The 24038-nt window shown below is 46.3% G+C and overlaps 1 protein-coding gene across 3 annotated transcripts in view; it reads left to right on the top strand.

Moving 5' to 3' along the window:
* Nucleotides 1-3485: 3485 nt before the first annotated feature.
* The window catches only part of LOC147634382 (RNA pseudouridine synthase 4, mitochondrial-like), a 125721-nt gene continuing 105168 nt past the window's right edge, over nucleotides 3486-24038 (top strand). The window contains exons 1-2 of one of the 3 annotated variants that reach the window (XM_086805525.1): nucleotides 3486-3897; nucleotides 4081-4140. In XM_086805525.1, coding sequence (XP_086661651.1) covers nucleotides 3577-3897; nucleotides 4081-4140 — 381 coding nt within the window. In that variant the 5' untranslated portion in view covers nucleotides 3486-3576. The remainder of the gene's footprint in view (nucleotides 3898-4080; nucleotides 4141-24038) is intronic. The other 2 variants (XM_086805523.1, XM_086805524.1) reach the window with 2 other exon arrangements.

Raw genomic sequence — 24038 nt, 5'->3', positions numbered from 1 at the left:
AAATCCTGAAAAGAGGGAATGAGACTGGGCTGAGCCATAACATAGTCCAGTGTACTAGCACCATGCCGATGTGGAAAGCTAGTGAAACCGCCCGATGTCGGGAATCTCTGTAGGCCATTCAGGATGGCCAATCCCTCAGTCTAACCCACATGTACCTAGCCTGCTCATCTCTGCGGACTATATGTATCAGTGGCTGTAGCTCCTCTCTAAACAATACTGCCACTCCTCCTGAGCCCCGTCCTCTATGCTCTGAACGAGTCTCCTGTCTACAAGCTGTCTCCCATCGGTATCCACTAACATGTGGCATGGACTGTCCAGGAGCCTGATGCGTCTCACAGTAGAAGATGATGTCCCTCCCAGTGAAACTATCCTCAAAAGCCCCTACATCAAGGCGTAGAGATCCATTACAATTCCAAGTAGCAACTTTGAGTGTAGTCCCATAGGTCTCGCACCGTCATGAAGAGCGCCTCTCCATAATCACCACTCTACCATCTCTATAGAAGGCCACTTTCCCTTTCTCTCGGGCTGCCCTTATCTCGGGCATAACTTCTTTCATGTGGGCAAGTTGCGAGAGTGTGAGGTCATCTCCAAGAAATATTCCCGTTTGCTTGAGTGTAGGACGTCTCTTCAAGAAGTCCTTCTTCGCTTCCATGGAGGGGAAACGAATGATAAGTGCTCTCTCCTTAGAAGAAGATTCGCCACTACCTTCTCTTTTCTTTCCCACTCTCCATGCCTTTGTGTGCGTGGCTTCAATGCCCATCATAGAGAAGAGCTCCTTGGTTTCCCCTTCCGCATCATCACGGTCTTTTAGACCGGACACTCGTACATGTAAGGCCCGGGTCTTCCTCCTTTGCTCCTCTTCAAGGGTTATGTTGATGATGGTGGGAGTGGGGATGGGTGGCGATTCTTTACCTTTCCCTTTCTTGGCGACCTCGATCCATTTCTTGGCCTCGTCCATCTTCTTTTGTGTCTTTGTGATCACCTCCACCCATGAAGATGTCTTCTGTTTATGTTGCTCCTCCTCCTCTCGAATGATCTTCATTTGTTCCTTGATGGTATTCAGCTCTTCAATAAAGGAGGGCTGAAATTCTCCATCCTCAAGCTTGCTTTTTGAAGTGGCTTCCAACTCCTTTTTGAGGGCTGAGATTTCAGCCGCTTGACTTTTAGCATGCAGTTTGGCCTCCACTAGTTCCTCCTTTAAGGCTGAAATCTCAGCCTCTTGCTTGGATGTTCTCAACTCGAGCTCTTGGATTTTGTCAAATCCCTTCTCGAGTTTGGAGAGGCGGGAGAGAGAGAGAGAGAGAAAGAAAGAAAGAAAGAAAGATTTTATTAACGTCTTCCAAAAGACCGAACTCGGCCTATGAGACAAATCGGAGTACATGTATGGGGTATCCTCTGTCATCCCAACAAAATGAAAAAGTACTGAATAAAAAAGCTGAATCTGGGTGTGTAGGGGATGGAGCTCTATTACTAGGATAGAGAGAGAGAGAGAGAGAGAGAGAGAGAGAGAGAGAGAGAGAGAGGAATGGTAGATAGAGAGAGTGAGCAAAGAGACAGATATAGAGAGAGAAGAGCAACAAAAAGACTTGAATGTTGGTTGGAGAGAGGAGAGGAGAGGAAGGGACAATGGTAATAGATAAATAGAGGGAGAAAGGCTGGTGGCAAGGTTGGTGGTGGAGGAGGCTGGGTTGGGCGATGGTGGGCGGAGATGGTGGTGGCAATAGTTAGAGAGAGATTGTTTAAGTAAAGAGAGAGCACATGCAAGAAAAGATCCCTACACCGAGCTCCCTTCCGATCTCTATATGCATCTATATATACAGTATATATATAAACCATATATGTTTACTTGCATTCTCTATACTTGGTATGATTATCTCTGTGTATGGTATATATGTAAACCATGTATGTTTACTTGCATTGTTTATACTAGGTATGATCATGTATGTTTACTTGCATTGTCTATACTTGGTATGATCTCTATAGGCATCAATGTGTATAGTATATATGTAAACCATGTATGTTTACTTGCATTGTTATATGATCATGTATGTTTACTTACGTTGTTTATACTTGGTATGATCTCTATAGTATAGAAGTAAACCATGTATGTTTACTTGCATTGTTTATACTTGGTATGATCATGTATGTTTACTTACATTGTTTATACTTGTTATGATCTCTATAGTATGCAAGTAAACCATGTATGTTTACTTGCATTATTTATACTTGGTATGATCTCTATATGTATAATATGTGTATCTTACAATATATATATGATCTATATGTATCGTACGATCTATATATGTAGGATATATGTATCTTGCGATATATATATCATACTTAGTATATGATCTCTATATATACAATGTATGTATCTTACTTGGTTGCTCAACTTGTATATCATGTGTGAATCTTGCCTAGTTTGGTGCATCTTCCTATACTACTATGTATGCATATTGTGTGTATCTTGTGTGTTTTGGTCTTTACATGTATTGCTATGTATCTACATGTTGACACATTATTATATGGTAGAATTTTCTGTTCCTTTGCATGTTTAGAATGCATGTTGTTAGAGTTTGCATGTTGATCATTTTTCATGTTGTTATTTTGAAGGCTTACATTTGTTTAGTTTTTGTGATGCTTGCAAGGAGTGTGAAGCTAGACACAATCGTTGAGTTACTACAACAACAAAGAAGTTGAAAGAGAATAGACAAGCTATACATGACATTTTGGATGTTTAAGAGTCAACCAATAAAGTTAGGCTTTGGATTATTTTAACAACACTCTATACATGGAATTCTGGTAAGTTTAAGATTCAATAAATAAAGTTGGGCATTGGATTATTCTAGCATGTTTCTTTTTGTAGTTCTATTAAATGGATCCTTCTTCTATGGGTGAGACCACGTGGTGGATCTAGTAATGCAATATAAGAAACATTTTCTCTTTGTAGGAGGGAGAGTTCAATTGTTCTGCAATGCCTTGAACCCTCCTTCTCCCTCCTCCCTTTGGTGGATCTAGTTATGCAATATAAGAAACATTTTCTCTTTGCAAGAGGGAGAGTTCAATCGTTCTGCAATGCATTGAACACTCTTTCTCCCTCCTCCCTCTGGTGGATCTAGTTATGCAATATAAGAAACATTTTCTCTTTGCAGGATGGAGAGTTCAATCAATCGTTCTGCAATGCATTGAACCCTCCTTCTCCCTCCTCCCTTTGGTGGATCTAGTTATGCAATATAAGAAACATTTTCTCTTTACAGGAGGGAGAGTTCGATCTTTCTGCAATGCATTGAACCCTCCTCCTTCCTCCTCGTCCCCCCCCCCCTTCCATATTTGTGTCAAATTTTCCTTGGGTTTTTAATTTTGAGAGTGATAGTTTTTGTAAAAGATTTCCAGAAGACTTACGGATTCTTTTTTTTTTTGTGCTATTGTGACATGACTCTGCTAGTGGAGTTGTAGTGGTCTTTCACAGCACCTGCTAGAGTTATACTTTAGTTTCACCCACGTCCAAAATCTGATACCTGGCCCTTCGTATACAAAGTATTGCCCCTCTACTTTTGATTGCTTCTCGTCTACAGCATGTTGAGGAAGGCATTATTTGCTTATCGCCTCTCTTTCCTGCATCGCCCGAGCCCAACCTCCTCGGCCTCCTGCACCTTTAGCACCGACTCGCTTCTCTACGAGACAGAGCCCACCACTGCTGCAGCTGAAGAGAGCCGCACAGGTACAGCAACATCACAAGATTCCCCCTCCAAATGGGTCATCCTGCCCGCAGTACCGCGCGCCAAGGGGCTTGCCCGCGTCCTCGGACAGCACGAGCTGACGGCCATGAAGTGGGTTACCAGGTGTTGCCCGGAAATCTCCCACAACGCCATCGAGAAGCTTTTCCGCACGAGACAGGTATGGGGCAGATTTTCAAAGAGTTCGGAAAAAGAAACAACGTGTCACAATTTTTTCTTGGAAAGAAATTCAAATCGATTTCCCGTACACACCCTGCTGTTCAATCTTCAGCTGGCACTTACAAACATTTGCAATTGAGGATCCTTCTGACCATTGCAATGCGCTAAATGTGGGTGACTACAGGTGCGGCAGTGCTTGCCAGAAGCTCAAGACGATGAAGAAGGACAAACCAGACTTCAGAGAGTAATTGTTACTGCACCTTACTCCTCGCTGTGGTTTTTTCAATTACCCCTTGTTTGCAAAAACTTGAAAGTGGTTACACATTGGCATGCAATTCCTTAGTCCAAGGAAATTCCTAATTGCAAAATCTCATTGCAACAAAAAGTGCACAAACTACAATCTAGTCTTTTTTAAAGAAGCATTCCTTAGTCTTCCTCCAGGTCATCCATATTGCAATGTTTAGTTGCATCAGCCCTAGTGAATTTCATGACATAATTTTTGGGTCTCAGGACAACAGATTGTGTAACACTTTTGTGCAATACATGGAGCAGCTGGCTTAGTCATTAGCATGCACTAGAAATTAACGCACAACATTCATAAGTCCCAATCAAGTCAAAATATGAGCTATCATTGTATATATTCATAATCATTCATTCAATTCATGCATATACAGTAGGTTAGGTTGAAATGCAAGTCTCTACCTCTAGAGCTATGAGAGTTCCATGAGGCAACCGTTGGTTTTAGAGTTAGCTAGGGGTATTGAGAGAGAGAAAACAAAGTAGAGTTAAGTCGCTGTGTTGCATACCTATTCACCCTTTTGTGTTGCATTAATTAATGCCCGCAACTTGCTACTCGCAGGCATTAATTAATGCTAACCCTAAGGTGAAAGGTACATGTCAACAATGATGTGGCAGTGCCACATCAGCCGCGTCTCTCTCCACCTCCGCGTTTAGCTACCTGCAGAGGCAAGCACCCTCCACCACCGCCTCCATATCACTCTCCCTCGTGTTCCTCCCCGCCCACCTCCATGCCCTCATCCAGACTCTTCTCCCCTGCTGCTCCACAGGGTGTAACCCTCAATTGAGAGAGAGAGAGAGGGAGACAGAGAGAGGCAGAGGTATTAGGCGTTTAGCCTGCACGATTAGGGATTGTTGGGGTGCTGCTCGCCAGAGAGGGATCAACACAAACACGGAAGGCAAGATTGCTGGGCCTCCTTGCGAGAGAGAGAGAGAGAGAGAGAGAGAGAGAGAGAGAGAGAGAGAGAGAAAGCTGTATTAACGTCTACTAGAGGCCGAAGTCGACCTATGAGACAAATCAATGTACAACTGTCAATGTCTTATGGATGACCAAAAAAAAAAAGGACAACATGAACATGAAATAAAGTATGAAAGTACTGAGCTAGTGGGGGGGTGTGATGGATGGAGCACTACTGCTAGAGGCTCAGTATGCAACCTATATGCGTAGGGTATACAAGAATGCAATGCAGATCTATCTAGCTCCAACTAGTACCATAACGGCGGCGTAATATGTGATACATAGGCGATGGCGAGGCAAAAATACCTCGGAGCATGATCTCCGGGTGTGAGTGTAAGAGAGAAAGAAAGAAAGAAAGAAAGAAAGAAAGATATATTAACGTCCTGTCGAGGCCAAAGCTGACCTATAGGACAGATCAGAATACATCTTTGGTTACAATCCACTTCGGGGTATCGGTTAAAGAAAAGTGCATGTGGGATCAAAAAGAAACTAACTTCAAAGCTCTCATGACTCATGAGAGTTACATGTTACAATGGTAAAATCACCATGTGCTTAATGTGATTAGATATGTATAAGTATCAAGTTCATGTCCTTCAAAAGGAGGGTGGACCTTTAAAATCTTTGATGATAGCTTTTCCTCCTCTATAGACCGCCCACTTCCCTTGTTTCCTTGCTTCTCTGACTTTGGCCAGTTCCCCCGCTCTATTCTTTAGTTGTAGTGGGGTCAACTCATCAGAAATCCACACCGAGGTACCTTGCAATGATTTAGTCTGCTTCATTACCTTGATCTTATCAATCATATCATAGTATCGAACCCTAGCCTGTTTCCCTTTAATTTGAATGTCAGTTGGGTCACCAAGGTCTATAAAAGGTACCACTTTAGTGAGTCGTTCCTTTATGATATCTACATCCAAGATGTATCCCTCTAGCTGTTCATCTGTGTTGGTACCTACTGACCAATCTTCTGGCAAGCCCCCAATTCGAACAAAAGTTTCCAGGCTTTTGACCCTTTCATTTTCTTTCAGGACTGACAGTACTTCACTGACAAAGTTCTCTGATTTTACCTGAGGTTTTGTGCTTTCTTGTTGTGTTTCCTGTATTTTTTGGGTTGCTTCTTGGGCTGCTTCCTGAATCTCCTGCTTGTTCTTGATGTCCTGCAATTGAGCTTCGAGGCCAGCAATCCTTGTTTCTTGACTGGCAATCTTTGTTTCCTTGTGTGTCAGCTCAGTTTTGAGGGTGGAGACCTCCTGCTGCAATTTCTTCAGTTCTCCCATGATGAAGATCTCCCATGGGGATTGAGGTTTGATAAGGGGTGGAAGGGGGGGTGGGTTCGAGGCCATGGTTGCAAATGACTTCAGTTTAGGGGCCATGTTGTATCACGGGGGTGCTGAAAATAGCCCACAGGGAGCCCCCCCCCTCCCCCTCAGGGGGGTACTGAATTTAAACCCTACTCAAGAGAGGGTAAGGGCGAGCAGAGGAGCAGAGGAGGGGGCTGCTACTACAGCGGCGACGAGAGGGGCAGGCCCTGCTGCAGCGGCGACGGGAGAGAGAGAGAGAGAGAGGAAGTGACGGGGAGAGAGAGAGAGAGAGAGAGAGAGCGGAGAGGGGGGGGGCTGGGTCTGTGGCGGGAAGAGAGAGAGAGGAAGTGACGGGGAGAGAGAGAGGGAGAGAGAGAGCGGGGGGGGCAGGAGGGCAGGGGCAGCAGCAGGTGACGGGGAGAGAGAGAGAGAGAGAGAGAGCAGGGGGCGCAGGCCGAGAGCAGGGGGCGCAGGCGGAACAGCGAAGAGCAGGTGACGGGGAGAGAGAGAGAGAGAGAGCAGGGGGCGCAGGCCGAGAGCAGGGGGCGCAGGCGGAACAGCGAAGAGCAGGTGACGGGGAGAGAGAGAGAGAGAGAGAGAGAGAGAGAGAGAGAGAGAGAGAGAGATTTTATTAACGTCTTCCAAAAGACGGAACTCAGCCTATGAGACAAATCGGAGTACCTGTATGGGGTATCCTCTGTCATCCCAACAAAATGAAAAAGTACTGAATAAAAAAGCTGAATCTGGGTGTGCAGGGGATGGAGCTCTATTACTAGGAGAATGCAAAGCTATATGCATGGAGTATACAATCATGATATGCAACCTAGTTAGCTCCATCCTGTACCATACTGGGGGTATAAAATGGTATACATCAGTGAAGGGGGTGTCCACAGCTCCCTGAAGAACATGCCTGGGTGTGCTCTGAAGCGAGCCAGTCGCTCCGCACCCTCTCTGTCAAACTGAGCTCTGATCTCTGTCATCTCTCTCTGGTATAGGCGTGGTGTCCGAAAGCCAGGTGTCCTCTGTCTCCTGCAGGCTCTAAGTGTCTCTGCTCTCTGGAGAGTAATTCCCTGCCGTATAGGGGCTGGGAGGGGTATGGATCTCTGAAAAAATGTAGTAATCTGTGTCTGTCGCCCCCACTCTGGAGCTGTCTGAGCCTGTAATAATGTCTCTCTGTGGCGCTGTATGTCTAGAATGTATCTCCCCAGTATGCGCTGGTCTGCTGTCTCAAAGATCTGGCGTAGGGAATGTGGCTCTCTGAATAAAATGGGATATCTCTCTCTGATGGCTGTATATGCTCTGCATCTTCATACATAATGCTCCTCACTCTCCACCTCCTCTCTGCACAATCTGCATACCCTCTCCTCTCGGGGGATCCGTGCTGCTCTGCCAGTCTCAATCTCCAATCGGTGTGATGAAACTCTGAGCTGACCAATAGCCACTCGGGAGCCGTGTGGTAAAAAGCCCTCCATGTATCTAGGCCTCTCTATAAATCCATCATCAGTGATACTCATGAAGTGATCTCTGTAGTATAGCATCTTCGGTGGAAGAGGCTGTGTAGGCGATATCCATGTCTCTCGTGTATAGAGCTGCCATAGATCCTGTCTCAATACTCTGTTCCTCTCACTATGAGAGAGACGGATATGTGGTGCATCCTTGTCATACCGGAATGGTGGTAGATGATCCATGTCTAGGCCATGCTGTGAGAACCAATGTGTGACCTCTGCATACCATGATCCTCTGTCTCCTGCCTCAGCCAACTGTCTAGATGCCTGAAAAGCTCTGTATGATAATCTGTCCTGTGGCATCTCTCTGAATCTGTCTAGCAGGCATATAGTCTGAAATATGGCCTCTACCATCATAGGAGGCGCAGCAAACTCTGCTCGGATAATGTCATGAGGTACTGACGGTTTGCTGCGTATCATGCGTGCCATCATGAGGGCCTGTGGTCTCTCTATCTGTGTCCACCAATGAGTAGCAAGGCCTGGCGCCCATACTGCTGCTCCATACATCAATGCCGGTGTGACTAATGTGTCAAATAGCCACCCCTTCGTCCGGGGCTCCTGAAAATGCGCCTGGTGGCACTGTCTCTCTAGCATAGCCAATGCTGCATATCCCCGTGTCAATCTAGCTCTGGCTGCTGAACCCATGGTAAAGCGTGTGGCTGCTGCAGAGAAGGTAACCCCTAGGTACACGTATGATGTCACCACCTCCACCTGGCATCCTGCGAGAGTGAATGTCAGCTGACTCCTGCCCTGTCTCGATGTATGAAAGACCATAACCTTGGTTTTCCCAAGGTTCACAGAAAGACCCCTCTGCGTGCAGAAATCATGGAGTGCATGTAGATGCTGCTGTAGACCACCTGGGGACTCAGACACTAATACAATATCATCAGCATAGAGCATAATATGTACTGAGGTACCTGCTAAATCAACTCCATCTCCGCCTCCCCGTGTAATGAAGTCAGCCACCTCATCAATGTATAACCCAAATAGCGTGGGGGAAAGTGGGCATCCTTGCTTCACACCAATGGTGCTAGCAATAGTCTCGGACATACCTCCTGGACATCTGACTCGCCCAAAAACCTGCTCATATAATGCATAGATGCCCCATGTTATATCTGCTGGTATGCCAAGAGATTGCAGGCGCTGAAAGAGCCTCTCTCGTGGTACTGTGTCAAATGCCTTGCGGAAATCCACAAAGCAGCAATAGAGCTTTCTCTTCCTCACTCTGGCCTGATCAATCATACATCTCAAAGTGAATACATGGTCAGTGGTAGAGAAAGCTCTCCTGAAGCCTGCCTGCCCTGATGAGCGTAAACCTGCTCGCTCAGCATATAAGCTAAGCTCCTGCTCCAGCACTGCACCATAGAGTTTGGCTAGCACGTGGCCAACCATAACCGTCCTGTAGTTGCTCGGATCGAGCATATCCCCTGTTTTGTGAATCGGCACAATGGTGTGCATCGTCCACTCCGTAGGCAAACCCTCTGCTAGTGCCCTGTTAAACAGGTGTGCAAGAAAAGGAGCTAAAGAATCTACTGCATATATGAGATGCTCACCCTGCAGGCCCATATGGTCGACGGCCCATCCATGCTGTAGGCGGCGGATAGCTTCCTGTACCATCGAGTGGGTAAAGAAGCTAGCTGTGGTAGGTCGAGGCTCCTGTGGCTGAGGTATAGGTGGCTGCTGTGGGTCATGGTATAGACCCTCTGCATATGTGTGCCATGTCTGTGGGTCTGCAATAGGTGTCGGGGTCCGGGGCTCTCTGAAGTGCCGCCATGAGACAGGGCTATCTCTACTCATGAAGAAATGAAAGGCGCTAACACACAACAACGCTACTCTGATGAGACGAGAAAAAATGCCGACGGGGTGACCTGTGTCGAACATGCAGAATAAGGAGGATTCATGAAAATTGAATACTTAATATAGGCTTAAAAAAAATTAAACCCACGAAAACGTTTGAACTCTTTGCTATTTAATTAATACAAACTTAAAAAAGATGATTTTGGTCGCATATTGTGTCACCTCCGGGGTTTCGCAAAACTCTTGACCATTAATGCAATTAAACACTTAATCCATGTCCACAGCCTTAACACACATCCATCGTCACTTTGCATAAAACATAAAAACTGGACAAAACATCTACAAATGCTGAAAATGGAGCTTGCATAGCTGACACCGCATAGAGGTCGGAATGGGCCGACCTCCCCTCTCCTTGGAGTATTTTATTACCTAAGGAGAATAATATCGTTGTCAAGCTTTGAGGGCCTTACTCTCCCAACGGGAGATGCCGGATTATCCATATACAAATGCCATAATGCAGTCCGACACGAGGCAACCATAAAATTCAACTGGCACATAGCTGTAGAAATGTCGAGCCAATAATATAAACCATATACCTCCGTGTGGGTACTCATTCTTCCCCAAAAACCACGGGTCTTCATGCATTAGAGCTGGTACAATAAATACAACTCTCCATTTAGCCATAACAAGTATAATGGTTGGTACAACAGGTACAATAGTTGGTACAGCAAGTACAAGGGTTGGTACAACAAGTACAGTGGTTGGTACAGTTGGTACAGTGACTGGTATAGCAGGTACAATAAGTCAAGGGCTGGTACAATAGGTACAATGGTTGGTATAGCCGGTACAATGGCTGGTACAACAGGTACAACAAGTACAAGGGTTGATACAACAAGTGCAGTGGCTAGAAATCATAATAAAATGATTAAATACCCTTGTGTTCAGCATTTCTTCGTGATGAAAGCCTCCAAAACAGTCCCCAACAGCCAGTACTCTTCATGGGCAGGCTTCAAGAGAGAGAGAGAAAGATAGTAGCCATCATTAGGGCAGCCTGTAACGGTGGTAGAGGCTAGTGTTTAGCAAGACAACCTCCATTAATGAAGAGAGAGGGCTCCAATTTATAGTTTTGGGGCTCCCATGAGTGAATATGGAAAGAGAAGGCTATGATGACAAGTGGAGAGCCACACAAAAGCTGAAGTGACAAGTGTGAGGCCACTTGTCTCACTTTGATTCACTTTCTAACAAGTGTCAGGCCACATGTCTCACTTTGGTCCACTTTCTTGCCACATGTCCCAATCTAAGAGATGGGTTCTTCCATAAACTTTATCTCTAAAAATATCGCAACTGGTAGACATTCTGTCATAGGCACTTTGCCAACTCTTGGTATCATCTCAATTCCAGATGTGATGACGCGAAAATAATTTCCATTGGAGTCGGGCCAAAAATAGCAACTCTCCTAAATTTTAGGAGTGTGGTCCTTTGTATTCTAGGATAATCCCCCATTCCCAAAGCTTGTACTTTCTTAATATTTAGACATCATGGAGTCCACCAGACCCCTTTCATACTGGGAAATGTCTAGGTTGGTGACATCCTCCCTAGTTTCTTAAAAGTTGTCCGCAACTTTAAGCTTCAAGCCATATATCGAAGATATAATCATGTCCCATCAAGTGGGCGAGACCAGGTAGTCTCAAAAATCCAATATAATTGAAAGAATCCATGTCCCAAATAAATGGCCGAGACTAAATAAGTCTCCATAATACCAATATCAAAATCATGTCCCAAAATAAATGGGCGAGACAAAACAGTCTCATAAGTCCAGACCATAATCATGTGTCTCTGTGTCCATACTCCAAGTCGAATCCAATTCTAAGGAGCAGTTACTCGTTCCCCAATCCCCAATCTCACGTCAAACGTATGCTACTCTCCATTGGCTTCCATACTTACACATGCAAAGACCAGGCCGAGAAATAGAAGACCGATTGACCGCGCACGCGGATGTAGAGTGTCCACTGGATCTGAGCGGCGTAGACATCAAGTTCCCAGCATACCAGATTCTAGTCTACTGACACTTGGCGTCCACATAGCCCTTGCCAACTAGGCATCGTGTCCACTCTACCACTTGCACTCCGTGTTGGTACTCTGACCACACCCCTTGGAGGAGAGGTGGGCTCAAGTGTGAACATAAAATAAGACTCACTCACAGGCATAGATATCTTGGTGCTCCATAAATATTTCTGTTACACATAGTTTATAGACATTTCGGCCACCAATAGTTTTACAGGCATTTCGGCCGCCAATAGAAATCCTTGATCCATGAGATAACCATGAGTTCCATAAGTCCAATGCATCCCAAATAAAGGAAGCGAAAAACATAATCCATCCAAGCAAAAAGAAGCCAATGATAATCATATAGATGTGCCAAACCATCGTATATGTATAAATCCTCAAACAAAGATATGTCAGAAACTTTGTCCATAGTCCTTGGACATATCCGTAAGAAAAACCATATAAACTAGGCTTTTTAACCATTATGTTTACCTAAAATAGTTCAAGGCAAACAAACAATGCACAATTTTTCTTGTACAAGCATGCAAGGGTTAGGTGTCCAAAACACTTACAATAAATTGCAAAAAGCAACAACTTTGCAAAAACTCAAAGTATACTTAGCTTTTCTTTGCCAGGTTCGTCATGAAGCCAAAATAAATATCTCCTCAGCATACGCATAAGATATCTTGAGAAATAGCTCCATATAGCTTGCTCGTAAGCTTGATTTATAATCCACAAAATCCATATGGAAAGAGTGTTGAACATGGAAACATAAAACCAACTCCATATTCCGAGGATCAAATTTGTGAATCCATAAATCATTAGACCAAGCTGTCTACTACGCATGCTCATGACTGCTTCCATAAGCTTAATAGCAAAACTGTTAGTCAGGGTAGTCCCCACTTTTGATCTTTTCTCTTTCTCATTGTTGGAAGGAAGCCTCTTGCTTTTGATAAAGCCTTGCTGTAATACTAATGTGTCACGTGCATCCCGCACTTGGATGCCACGTAGACATTTCTGTACAGAAGGTGCAGGACCTGGGATGGTGAACTGGTCCCATGTGAGCCCAGTCCGGGACGAGTCAGCCAGGGATCCATCTCAGATGTCCGAGGTCAGGTGTGTATTGTCCTGCACAGGAGTCTAAGGTCAGGTGTGCACTGTCCTGCACATGAAACAGTGCCAGTCCGCGCTGTGAGTCTCCCTCTAGAATGATGACAGTGGTTCTGTGTATCTGGAATGGTACCAGATGCCAGATCACTGAGTAGATTATGTTTAGGACAAGGGGCCAGCCCATAGGGCTACCCCGGAGCTTAGTATGGGCATGGGAATGGTGTGAAACCATCCCCATGAGGGCCAAGAAGGCCCAGGCTTGACCCACCAGCCATGGAAGGGCTGTGGGACAGCCCTAGGGCAAAGATGAGAGGCTATTTTCAGGAGCATACAGCCTTTAGATGGCTGTAGGGTATGTATGGGGCAGCCCATACAGGCTGCCCAGCTTTGGGATTGTGGGCAAAAGATGTGCCCAGCCCTTAAGAAGCAGGCGCTTGATGTCCAGCCACCCAGGAAGTGATGCACAGGAATTATGGGAATTTTTCCAGCATTTAATGGGATTTTTCAGCATTAAATGCTGAATATCCAGTCGTGGGACATAACTGATGCTGGCCTCCTGTCCTTATGCTGGCCGACTGCCCCTGAAGGGTAGTATAAATAGAAGAGAGCCATAATCCCATCATTCATCTCAGTTTTCACCAAGTGCTCAAGCCAATCAAGGGCCAGTTAAGCCAAGGAGATTGCCAAGCAAAGGGATGGACTTCTGAAGGTCAAGGGCAGGATTTTCCAGCCAAGAAAAGGTCAAGTTTTCTGTATTTGTTTTCAGATTTACATCATTCTAATAAAGCAAATACACCATCCGTGGTGGGGGCCCTACAGAGGGTAATTGGGACCCAATACTGTGTCCTCTCCATCTCCCCCTTCTCTCTCTATTTTCTGCACATCTCCTTTTAGTTTGTGCGTTAATTCCGTCGCGAAAAGAGTGCTGATTTCTGAGTTTTGAAGTACCGATCCTTCTCCGAAGCTTCCGCATATTACAGTGGTATTAGAGCCTACTTCAAGGACAAAGATTCAGCAAAGAAAACCAGAAAATGTTTTCGCTCGTGTGGTATGTTTTTAGACGCCGGTGGACTACCCCTTTCGGAGTGACTCCTGTCCCTTGAAGGACGGTTGGTTTTTAGCCTCCGGAAGCCTCCGGAAGTCTCCCACACAGATAGTGGATGGTCAAATTGCGTTCTGGAAAGGAATTGCATTTTCCAGCTAGGGCACCCGGCTTGAGTGTCATAGACATGTTCCAGCAGATGATGCGAGCAATCGCAGACCAAACAGCCAAGTTGGATGAGCAGAAGGCGCGGATCTTGGCTCTGGAGAAGCGTTCTCGCTCTCCAGCGTCGCGTTTTCCATCTCCTCCTCCCTCTCCTTCTGTATCCCAGATACCAGATCCTCGTCACAGGGACCCTCTCGCAAGGTCACAGCCGCAACCAAACTCCTTGCTTGAGTTGCAGATGCGTGCATTGGAGATTCGACAATGAGAAGACGACGGCATGCGACGCGTGGAACACGAGCGTTACCTCAGAGCTTTGGACGCCAGATTGACACCGGCGGCGCCCTCGAATCATTTTCCCGAGAAAATGAATTTCAGTAAGTATAATGGTAAACTCGATCCCACAACTCTTTATTCATGGTTACATCAATTTGAAGCTTACTTTGCCGCAGTTAGGAAAACAGATACTGACAAAGTGATCTTAGCTAGTTGGTACTTGGAAGGTGAGGCTATTCCTTGGTGGACTCAGTGGGCTCATGCCCACACCAGAGCAGGTATGGCAGCTTATGTGTGGGACGAGTTTGTCCGCGACCTTAAGCAGCGGTTTCTACCACCCCACTACCTTGAGTGACTCGAAGACGAGTTCAGGGGAGCGCGTCAGAATGCGCAACTAGTCCTTCAGTTTGCCAATAAAATTTCGACCTTGTGTCTACAATTAGGCTTATCTGATTCGGACAAGAAAGGGCAGTTTTTGTATGGCATGGACACGCAAATCCAATGGGAGGTGCGTATGTTTAGGCCAGCCACCTTTGAGGACGCACTCTCACTTGCGCAGAGTGCAGAAATGGAACACAATGGTGGCAAGCCCAAGACTTCCCAGCCGGCTTCTCCCAAGGCTAACGCCTCGGGGGGCAAAAGCCAGAACCAGACGGGGTCTTCCCCAGGACAGAGCCCGGGAGCCTCTGGCTCCAAGAACTCGAACAATGCGTCTAAGCTTACTCCAGACCAGAAAGCAGAGGCAGGCAAGACAGGTGGCAAGTTGAGTGCTGAGGAGCTTTCTCAGTACAAGAAGGAGGGTAGATGTTTTTTTTGTCACACAAAAGGACATACTTCTCGGGATTGTCCGAAGAAGCCTCCAAAGGCCGCCGCCGCCTCCACAGCTTCCGTGGTGAGCACAGCTCCCACACAGACCCCAGCGGCTACCCCTAGTTCTTCAACCCCCGGTGCTTCAGTTGGAGCAATTATTAGCCGGGAGCTCGAAGATAAGCAGAAGGGCGCCCATGACCAGGAGTATGAGCGCAACGAATTGCTCAAGTCCTTTGGCTACATATGTCATAGGTGGCCAGAGAGTTGTCTTGTCTTGTTTGACAGCGCGGCAGCACGAAGGATGTGGTCACGGAACAGGCCACTAGGCGTGCCCGTTTCGAGCTGACTCCGGTGGACAAACAGGTTGAGGGTTTTAGCACAGGTATGACAACGAGCGTCAAGTATGAAGCTCTAGGTGCTAAGTTAGTGATTCAGGGCATAGAGTTTGTGCGTGACTTTATGGTTGCCCCTCTTGTAGGAGTAGACATAATTTTGGGTATCCAGTGGTTTCACAAGTTTCTTCCTGATGTCAAGTGGGACAAGCACACGTTCCAGATCAATCGGAATGTGTCAAACACCCCGGTGACCATTAAGTGTGAGCCAGGTATTCCAAACTTTCCGCTCATAAGCCACTTGCAGGCTAAGCGAGCAGTCATGAAAGGCGCACAGTGTGCGATGATTTACATCCAGACAGTCCAGATGGTGGCCAGTGCTTCCGAGAAGTACTTGGTTCTCCATGAAAAGTTCCAGAAGATTTTTCTTCGAGACAGTCTCCCTCCCTAGCTCCCCCCGTCCAGACTGGAGGATCACAAGATTGACCTCCTCCCAAGCTCGGAACCCCCGAGCAAGTTTCCGTATCGCCTTTCTAAGGCAATGGAATCGGAGTTGGACCGCCAACTCCAAGAATTGTTGCAAGCTGGCTTCATCCGCCCCAGCGTGTCGCCATTTGCAGCACCGATCTTGTTTGTCAAGAAGAAAGATGGGTCTTCTCGGTTGTGTGTCGATTATCGTGTACTCAACAAGCTGACTATCAAGAGCAGATTCCCGATGCCTCGAATTGACTATATTCTCGAGAGGCTGAATGGAGCTAAGGTGTTCTCTAAATTGGATTTAAAGAGTGGGTACCACTAGGTACGGATTGTAGAGGGGGACATCCCCAAAATAGTCTTCCGTACAGAACGGGCCCACTATGAATTTGTGGTCATGCCATTTGGTTTGACGAACGCCCTAGCTACATTTAACCGCATGATGATGCGTGTTTTTCGGGAGTTGATTGGAGAGTGTGTTCATATTTTTGGACGACATACTCATATTTTCAGCTACAGTTGAGCAGCATGACATTGATGTGGAGAAAGTCCTTAAGTTGCTGGAAAGCAACGAGCTCTACGTCAATGAAAAGAAGTCAGAATTTTATTTGTTCAAGGTACATTACTTGGCATATATAATTAGTGCTGAGGGCATTCGATTGGATCCGGCTAAAGTGGCCGAGATTGTTAACTGGGAAGTACCGCAGACAGCTTATGACATTAGATCATTTGTGGGTATATGCCAGGCATATTCCACCCACATTGACAAGTTTTCCGACCTCTCGGCAGACTTCACCGATCTGCTAAAGGGAGTGAAAACAAGAAGGCAAAAGATTCGAATGACTCCACGAGCGTTGGAGGCATTCCAGAACCTCAAGGTGGCTTTGTCAGAAGCGCCTTGTTTAGCCCTTGCCTCGTGGGACGAACCATTTCAAGTGATCACCGATGCGAGTAACATCGCAATTGGAGGGATATTACAACAGAATGGTCATCCGGTAGTTTACATGTCTCGTAAGTTACTGCCCGCCGAAAAGAACTACTCAGTCTATGATCGTGAACTCCTAGCAGTTATATAGGCCTTGAAACATTGGAAACATTTCCTGTATGGCCGTGACTTCGAGGTTCGCACTGACCATCAGGCATTGCGCTGGATTCAGACGATGCCAAGTGCACAGTGGAGTGATCGACAACACCGCTGGAGTCAGATATTCCAGCAGTTCAGTGGTATGATTGAGTACCTTCCAGGAAAGGCCAATCCAGTGGCCGATGCTTTGAGCAGGAAAGGACAAGTATCTGCGATTCAGACCACTAGACTTGACCTTGTTGGTACAGGACTAGAAGACATGAAGCACACATACGTGGATTCCGAGGAATTCGGTACTCAGTGGGATTAGGCATTGGATGCCACAGGGCCATGCCATTTTCTGATACGCGATGGTTGGCTTTTCTACAAAGGTCGACTATGTGTCATGAAATCATTCCGGGTAGCTCTTCTCCATGATGCCCGTGTGACGCCATTACAGGTGGTCATAGGGGCATGAATTCGACTCTGGAGAAATTAGAACGGCAATACTAATGTGTTAATCCATCATTTAGTGATTTAATCACTATTGCCCTTCATTTCACCATAGCTTCCTGTACACCCATTTGAAGTAGTCAATGCTCCCTATCCACTCAACCATTGCCCAAATCCTTTAAGGGGCATTTCACTCTGGCGACCATCTGATGCAGCTCTCAGGCGCAAATACGCTCACACAACCCGCCATGAACAAGCTTTCCCCCAATTCATGCTGTTTTCAGGTTGTACAGTCAAACATGCAAATATCATCGTCAATCGGCAACATTACCCATATGAATAGCTACACCATCGTCATGTCTAATAAGATCTCAGAAGATTTGGCTTAACTCAATTCCAATCGTCTACTATGATCGTTTTTTTCAGATAGGGTTCTTAAGCCTCCGTATAGCCAAAAGCTCCGAGTCTTTTAAACAAGAGTGGTTACAACTAATCCATCCATTTTTGGCTAATTATGGTTTGTTTTACATGCTGAGATCTGTTTTTTAGGACCTCATGAGCTAGCATCATTTCCAAAGGTTCATCTTTTTAGCATTAATGCTCACCCTTCTTCAATATGCTTCACACTTCCTTGGCTTTATGCAAGTTTTTGGTGAATTCATGCTTATAAACTTGTTGTAATCAAGATGAGGCGTGATGTGTTTATATATGTACAACGTTGTGACATTTGTCAAAAGGTGAAAGCTCCTCGTGGAAAGAAGATAGGGTTGTAACAGCCTTTGCCAATTCCTGAGGGTCCTTTCCAGGACATTTCGATGGACTTTGTCACAAATCTGCCTCCTAGCCCGAGTAAGCGTAATACACAGTGCTTAACTATTGTTGATAGGTTTAGCAAATTTGTTATGCTTATTCCTTGCAGGGCCAATGTGACCGCTGAGGATGTTGGCCAGCTATTCATTCGGCATTGGTACCCGATTGGCGGGATTCCTAGAACCATAGTGTCAGACCGAGATGCCAAGTTTACCAGTCATTTTTGGAGGGCATTGTTTGATAATTTTGGTACTAAGTTGAATTTTTCGAGTGCATTCCACCCATAGACAGATGGCCAGACAGAGATATACAACCAGTTGGCCTTTGATGTGCTGAAGTGTTATGTCCACGATCAGCAAGGTAAGTGGGAATCGGTTTGCCTTTAGTTCAAACTGTTTTGAATGACTCTTTTTCTTTAGCTATTGGCAGGACTCCATATGAGGCAGCGTTTGGAAGGCCTTTCCAGTCGTTGTTAACCAGGACTTCGTCTTCAGTACCGGAGGCCAACAAAGTGACGGAGTCTTACCAGGAGATCCTAGAGTTCGTTAAAGACAGTTTGGCTAAAGCGCAAGAGGCCTACACTCGACAGGCCAATAAAGACCGAAGGGACATGAAGTTTTCGGAAGGGGATTGGGTGTATCTTCGGATTATGAAGCAAAGATTGAAGCAGGTGGGCAAGCGATGCCCAAAGTTGTCTTTCAGTAGCTTCGGACCATTTCCCATCCGGAAAAAGATTAATGAGGTGTCTATGCAGTTAAAGCTACCTCCGAGTTGGACTATGCACGATGTATTTCATGTCAGTTAGTTAAAGCCATATGCAGGTCCACCCCCTTCAGAGGTCAAGGACGAAGCAGAACCAGACATTGTTGATGAAGCAGAAGTAATGGTTCCAGAACAGATCCTTCTGCACCGTTTCAAGCATGGCTCAGGCCGAAGACTATCTGTGGTGGGGGCCCTACAGAGGGTAATTGGGACCCAATACTGTGCCCTCTCCATCTCCCCCTTCTCTCTCTATTTTCTGCACATCTCCTTTTAGTTTGTGCGTTAATTCCGTCGCGAAAATAGTGCTGATTTCTGAGTTTTGAAGTATCGATCCTTATCCGAAGCTTCCGCGTATTACACAATGTCACTTCCGGAGTTTCACAAAACACTTGACCATTAATGCAATTAAACACTTAATCCATGTCCACAGCCTTAACACATATCCATCGTCACTTTGCATAAAACATAAAAGCTGGACAAAACATCTACAAATGTTGAAAATGGAGCTTGCATAGTTGACACCGCATAGAGGCCGGAATGGGCCGATTCCCCCTTTTATTACCCAAGGAGAATAATATCATGTACAAGCTTTGAGGGCCTTACTCTCCCCATCTGGGGTGTGTAAGATGGTGTAGAGTAGTGAAAATCCCCAAGCTGGATATGGCTATGGTGGGCTTAGAAATGAAGAGAAATAGTGAAAAATCACAGTTTCAGCTCTAAAAATTTGCTTTAAGTTCAAACTCGCGCAAGAGATAACTCTTTCATGTTCAAATAAGCAAGAAAATGCTACAATGCCATGTGTAGAGGTGAATTGACAAGTGTGAGGCCACTTGTCTCACTTTGATTCACTTTCTAACAAGTGTGAGGCCACTTATCTCACTTTGGTCCACTTTCTTGCCACATGTCCCAATCTAAGAGATGGGTCTTTCCATAAACTTTATCTCTAAAAATATCCCAACTGGTAGACCTTCTGTCATGAGCACTTTGCCAACTCTTGGTATTTGCGTAATTCCAGAGTAATGACGCGAATAGAGTTTCCATCGGAGTTGGGCGAAAAATAGAAACTCTCCTAAATTTTAGGAGTGTGGTCCTTTGTATTCTAGGATAATCCCTCATTTCCAAAGCTTGTACTTTTCCAAATATTTAGATGTCATGGAGTCCACCAGACCCCTTTCATATTGGGAAATGTCTAGGATGGTGACATCTTGACAAGCTAAGAAACAAACAAAAAAAAAGGATCTCTATTTCTTTCATTACATAGATCAAAGTATTACAACCATTTTAAAATGGTGCTCTCATTGCCATTTGTCCTTGGTTAGGTGCCACAACTCCATATTAACACAAAAACTCGACCTACTACCAACTTGATGGAACTTTTATGAACTATCCCTAATGTTGAGGATGCATCCTCTTCACACGAGAGGGGTGGTCATTATGTGAGCAAAAATACCCCCTCTTCAAATGAATGAGCTAATCAACAATGCTTTAAACCTCTCAAATGAGTAGGAGATAAACATTAAGAGAAGTGACATGCGATAACCCAAAAAAAAGTCATCCTCGTCTCTCAGTACACACAGTTTCACTTTCACCACGATCTAGATGATGTGTATCATGACAACATCTATCGCCAACTATGTGACTTTGATCCCTCTATACTGTGTGACAACCAACCCAAAAAGGGCGCCCAAAAGGCCCTCATTAAAAAGGCCTAAAAAGGTTTCTTTGACCAGGTTGGCTGGCCGACTTGGTTGGGTGGGGAACCTACGCTATATAAAGGCGGACGTGTAACCGCTTTCTCATACACAACACATCAACCAACGCATCCAATGCAATTAAGCAGGCGGTGCTCTACCACTGCAACACATCACTGCAGCCGCACAGTTGAACACACGTCATCTTCATCAACCTGCATTCATCATCGGCTATACCACTTGCGCAACACTCCACAGTAGCAGCCCAGTGATCAATGCTTATCCAAATACATCATCCTGCCGTCGGCTCTACCCCCTGCACACATCTGCCACATGAACCAACACAAATCATCATCAACTCTACCTCTGCAGTAGTCCGGCCATCAACGCAGATCATTATACTGATTCAGCATCAGCGTTCTGCCTCCTGCGCAGCAGCAGTTCAGCAGCTCGCCTTGCCCTGGTTTTTTCCCTTGGATATCAAGTGTGAAAGGACACTCTACATATAATATTTTGTACTTCTATATTATATGGTTTGACACACATACAAGGGTTGACTTGCATTTTGTGGCTACCACACTTTTGGCTCTCTCTCTCTCTCTCTCCTCCCTCCTTGTGGGAAGGACTGCAGAGTGATCTGGAGGAATGGCCCCGAGTCTCCAAGAGAAACTCGAGGCCCTCGAGATGGCAATGAAGGCACTAATCAAGGAGAACAAGAAGACATCCGATTCCAACCTCAATGAGGTGGAAAACAAACTACACCGGCACATCATAGCTCTCGAAGCACGGGTCACGAACCTCGAACAAGAGAACACGGCACTCAAGGAGGAGGTGAGTGCATTGAAAGTGGAAATGGTAGCCATCAAGAATACTGAGAAGGAAGAAGGGGAGATCAATGACAACACTCTCACGGCCATCAAAGAAGAGACCTCCAAGGAGATCACAAAGGACATGGAGGGAAAGCTCGAAGCCAAGCAATCAGGATGGGTCGAGGTGGTGAAGAAGAACATCCGTAAAGAAGTGCGGGAGGAGACTCAAAGGGAAGAACACCAAATCATTCACACCACCATTGAGGAGGAGAAGATGAGGCATGCCCGCCGCCTCAACATTCGAGTCATAGGTATAGCCGAGACACCCGACTCCACTCCCGAGAAAGATGGACAGCTTCTATGCATGAAGCTTGGCTACAAGGAAGAGCATCCTCTCCCCTTCACCAAAGCATGGAGAGCCGGGAAAGACTCAACACGCAAGCGAGCCCTCATCCTACAGTTTGCAGGAGAGACGGAGAGGGTCACCTTCATGAGGAAGAGGGTCATACTACGGGGTTTAGAGGGAGCTCCTATTTTCTTGGATGATGATCTCACGAGGATGCAGCTTGAGCATAGGAGAGCTTGCATGCCACGAGTCTTACACGCGAGGAGAGAAGGCAAGAAGGCCTTCTATCGAGATGGTCGGGTCATCATTGATGGCTGGCCCATGGATTAGCGGTTTGGGGCCTATGGGACACAGACCAGGCCACTGACAGAGATACACATGGCAGTATGGAACTGTAATGGTTCACTATGGGTGCAGCCTGGACGACTGGAGCATGTTATGGTGGGGAGAGACATCATACTTTTGACAGACACACATCAGAGCCTAGAGAGAGGGCTACCTCGAGTAGAGGGATTCCAGTGGGAGTCAGCATACAGGAGGACCACACGCCAGGGTACCTCGAGAGGGTCGGGGGGAGTAGCAGGTCTATTCAGACGGGAGCTACAGGGGAGACTGAGAGTGGTAGCACAGGATCCAGAGGCCAGATACATGTGGATCAGCTTACAGCTCTCACAGGACAGGGTTATATACATAGCTCTATGTTACTTTTCTCCATCAGGATCCTCCTATGTCATTACAGAGGACATGCCACAGGAGGAGGAGACAGGAGCCTCGCCATACACTTGTCTGTCAGAGGAGATTATGCATTATTCTACACTGGGGGAAGTATTTCTTACGGGCGACTTCAATGCCCACACACAGAGCAGACAGGGTGAGGTGTATGACTATGATGACATGGAGATCCTCCACCCTGTGGATCCAGAGGAGATAGGGGCTAGTCGGGCATCAGAGGACACTGGACCAGATAGAGGACATTATGGGGACCACTTACTAGAGTTGGGAGCCAGGCATTGTCTCGTTATTTATAACGGGATACTATAGTGGCCGGGATCAGGAGGGCTGACATGCTTCCCACATGGGGGTCATACACGGACCGGAGGCACGGTGGTAGATTACATTATGGGGTCTTTGGAGGCATCACAGCTTGTCACCTCATTCTCCATTCCACCTCGTCCTATTGGGGTAGATCATACATACTTGGCATTTTCACTAGCCGGATCACCAGTATGACCAATCCCCCACATACCGACGCCACACACTACCATCTACTTCACACATGACATGGCAGACATATACATTGGCATAGTAGAGGATGGGCTCCTACTCATGGATCCCCTGGCAGCTATGGATACCATTACAGCCCAGCTGGCATCACTCCTACACACGGCTGCATTACAGAGCTTCCCACATCGTGTACACTCAGGAGAGCCTGCGAGACCTGGGACTATGCCCTAGAACAGATGGTATGATGACGAGTGCAGAGCCCTATACTCACGGCTTCGCATACAGAGAGCCTTGGTGGGAGCCATCACAGAGCAGGAGTCGAGGAGAGAGATGAGGAGACTTACTCGCCGCAAAAGGCGGGCCTTCGCAGAGATACAGGAGCTAGAGATCTTTCATTTCTTCATGAGTAGAGATAGCCCTGTCTCATGGCGGCACTTCAGAGAGCCTCGGACCCCGACAGCTATTGTAGACCCACAGACATGGCACACATATGCAGAGGGCCTATACCATGCCCCACAGCAGCCACCTATACCTCAACCACAGGAGCCTCGACCTACCACAGCTAGCTTCTTTACCCACTCGATGGTACAGGAAGCTATCCGCCGCCTACAGCATGGACGGGCTGCCGACCATATGGGCCTGCAGGGTGAGCATCTCATATATGCAGTAGATTCTTTAGCTCCATTTCTTGCACACCTGTTTAACAGGGCACTAGCAGAGGGTTTGCCTGCGGAGTGGACGATGCACACCATTGTGCCGATTCACAAAACAGGGGATATGCTCGATCCGAGCAACTACAGGACGGTTATGGTTGGCCACGTACTGGCCAAACTCTATGGTGCAGTGCTGGAGCAAGAGCTTAGCTTATATGCTGAGC

The sequence above is a fragment of the Cibotium barometz genome, chromosome 11, assembly GCF_041138505.1.
Source record: "Cibotium barometz isolate CiBa-2024 chromosome 11, ASM4113850v1, whole genome shotgun sequence".
Classification (NCBI taxonomy): Eukaryota; Viridiplantae; Streptophyta; class Polypodiopsida; order Cyatheales; family Cibotiaceae; genus Cibotium; species Cibotium barometz.
This window is presented reverse-complemented; position numbering and strand designations above follow the sequence as displayed.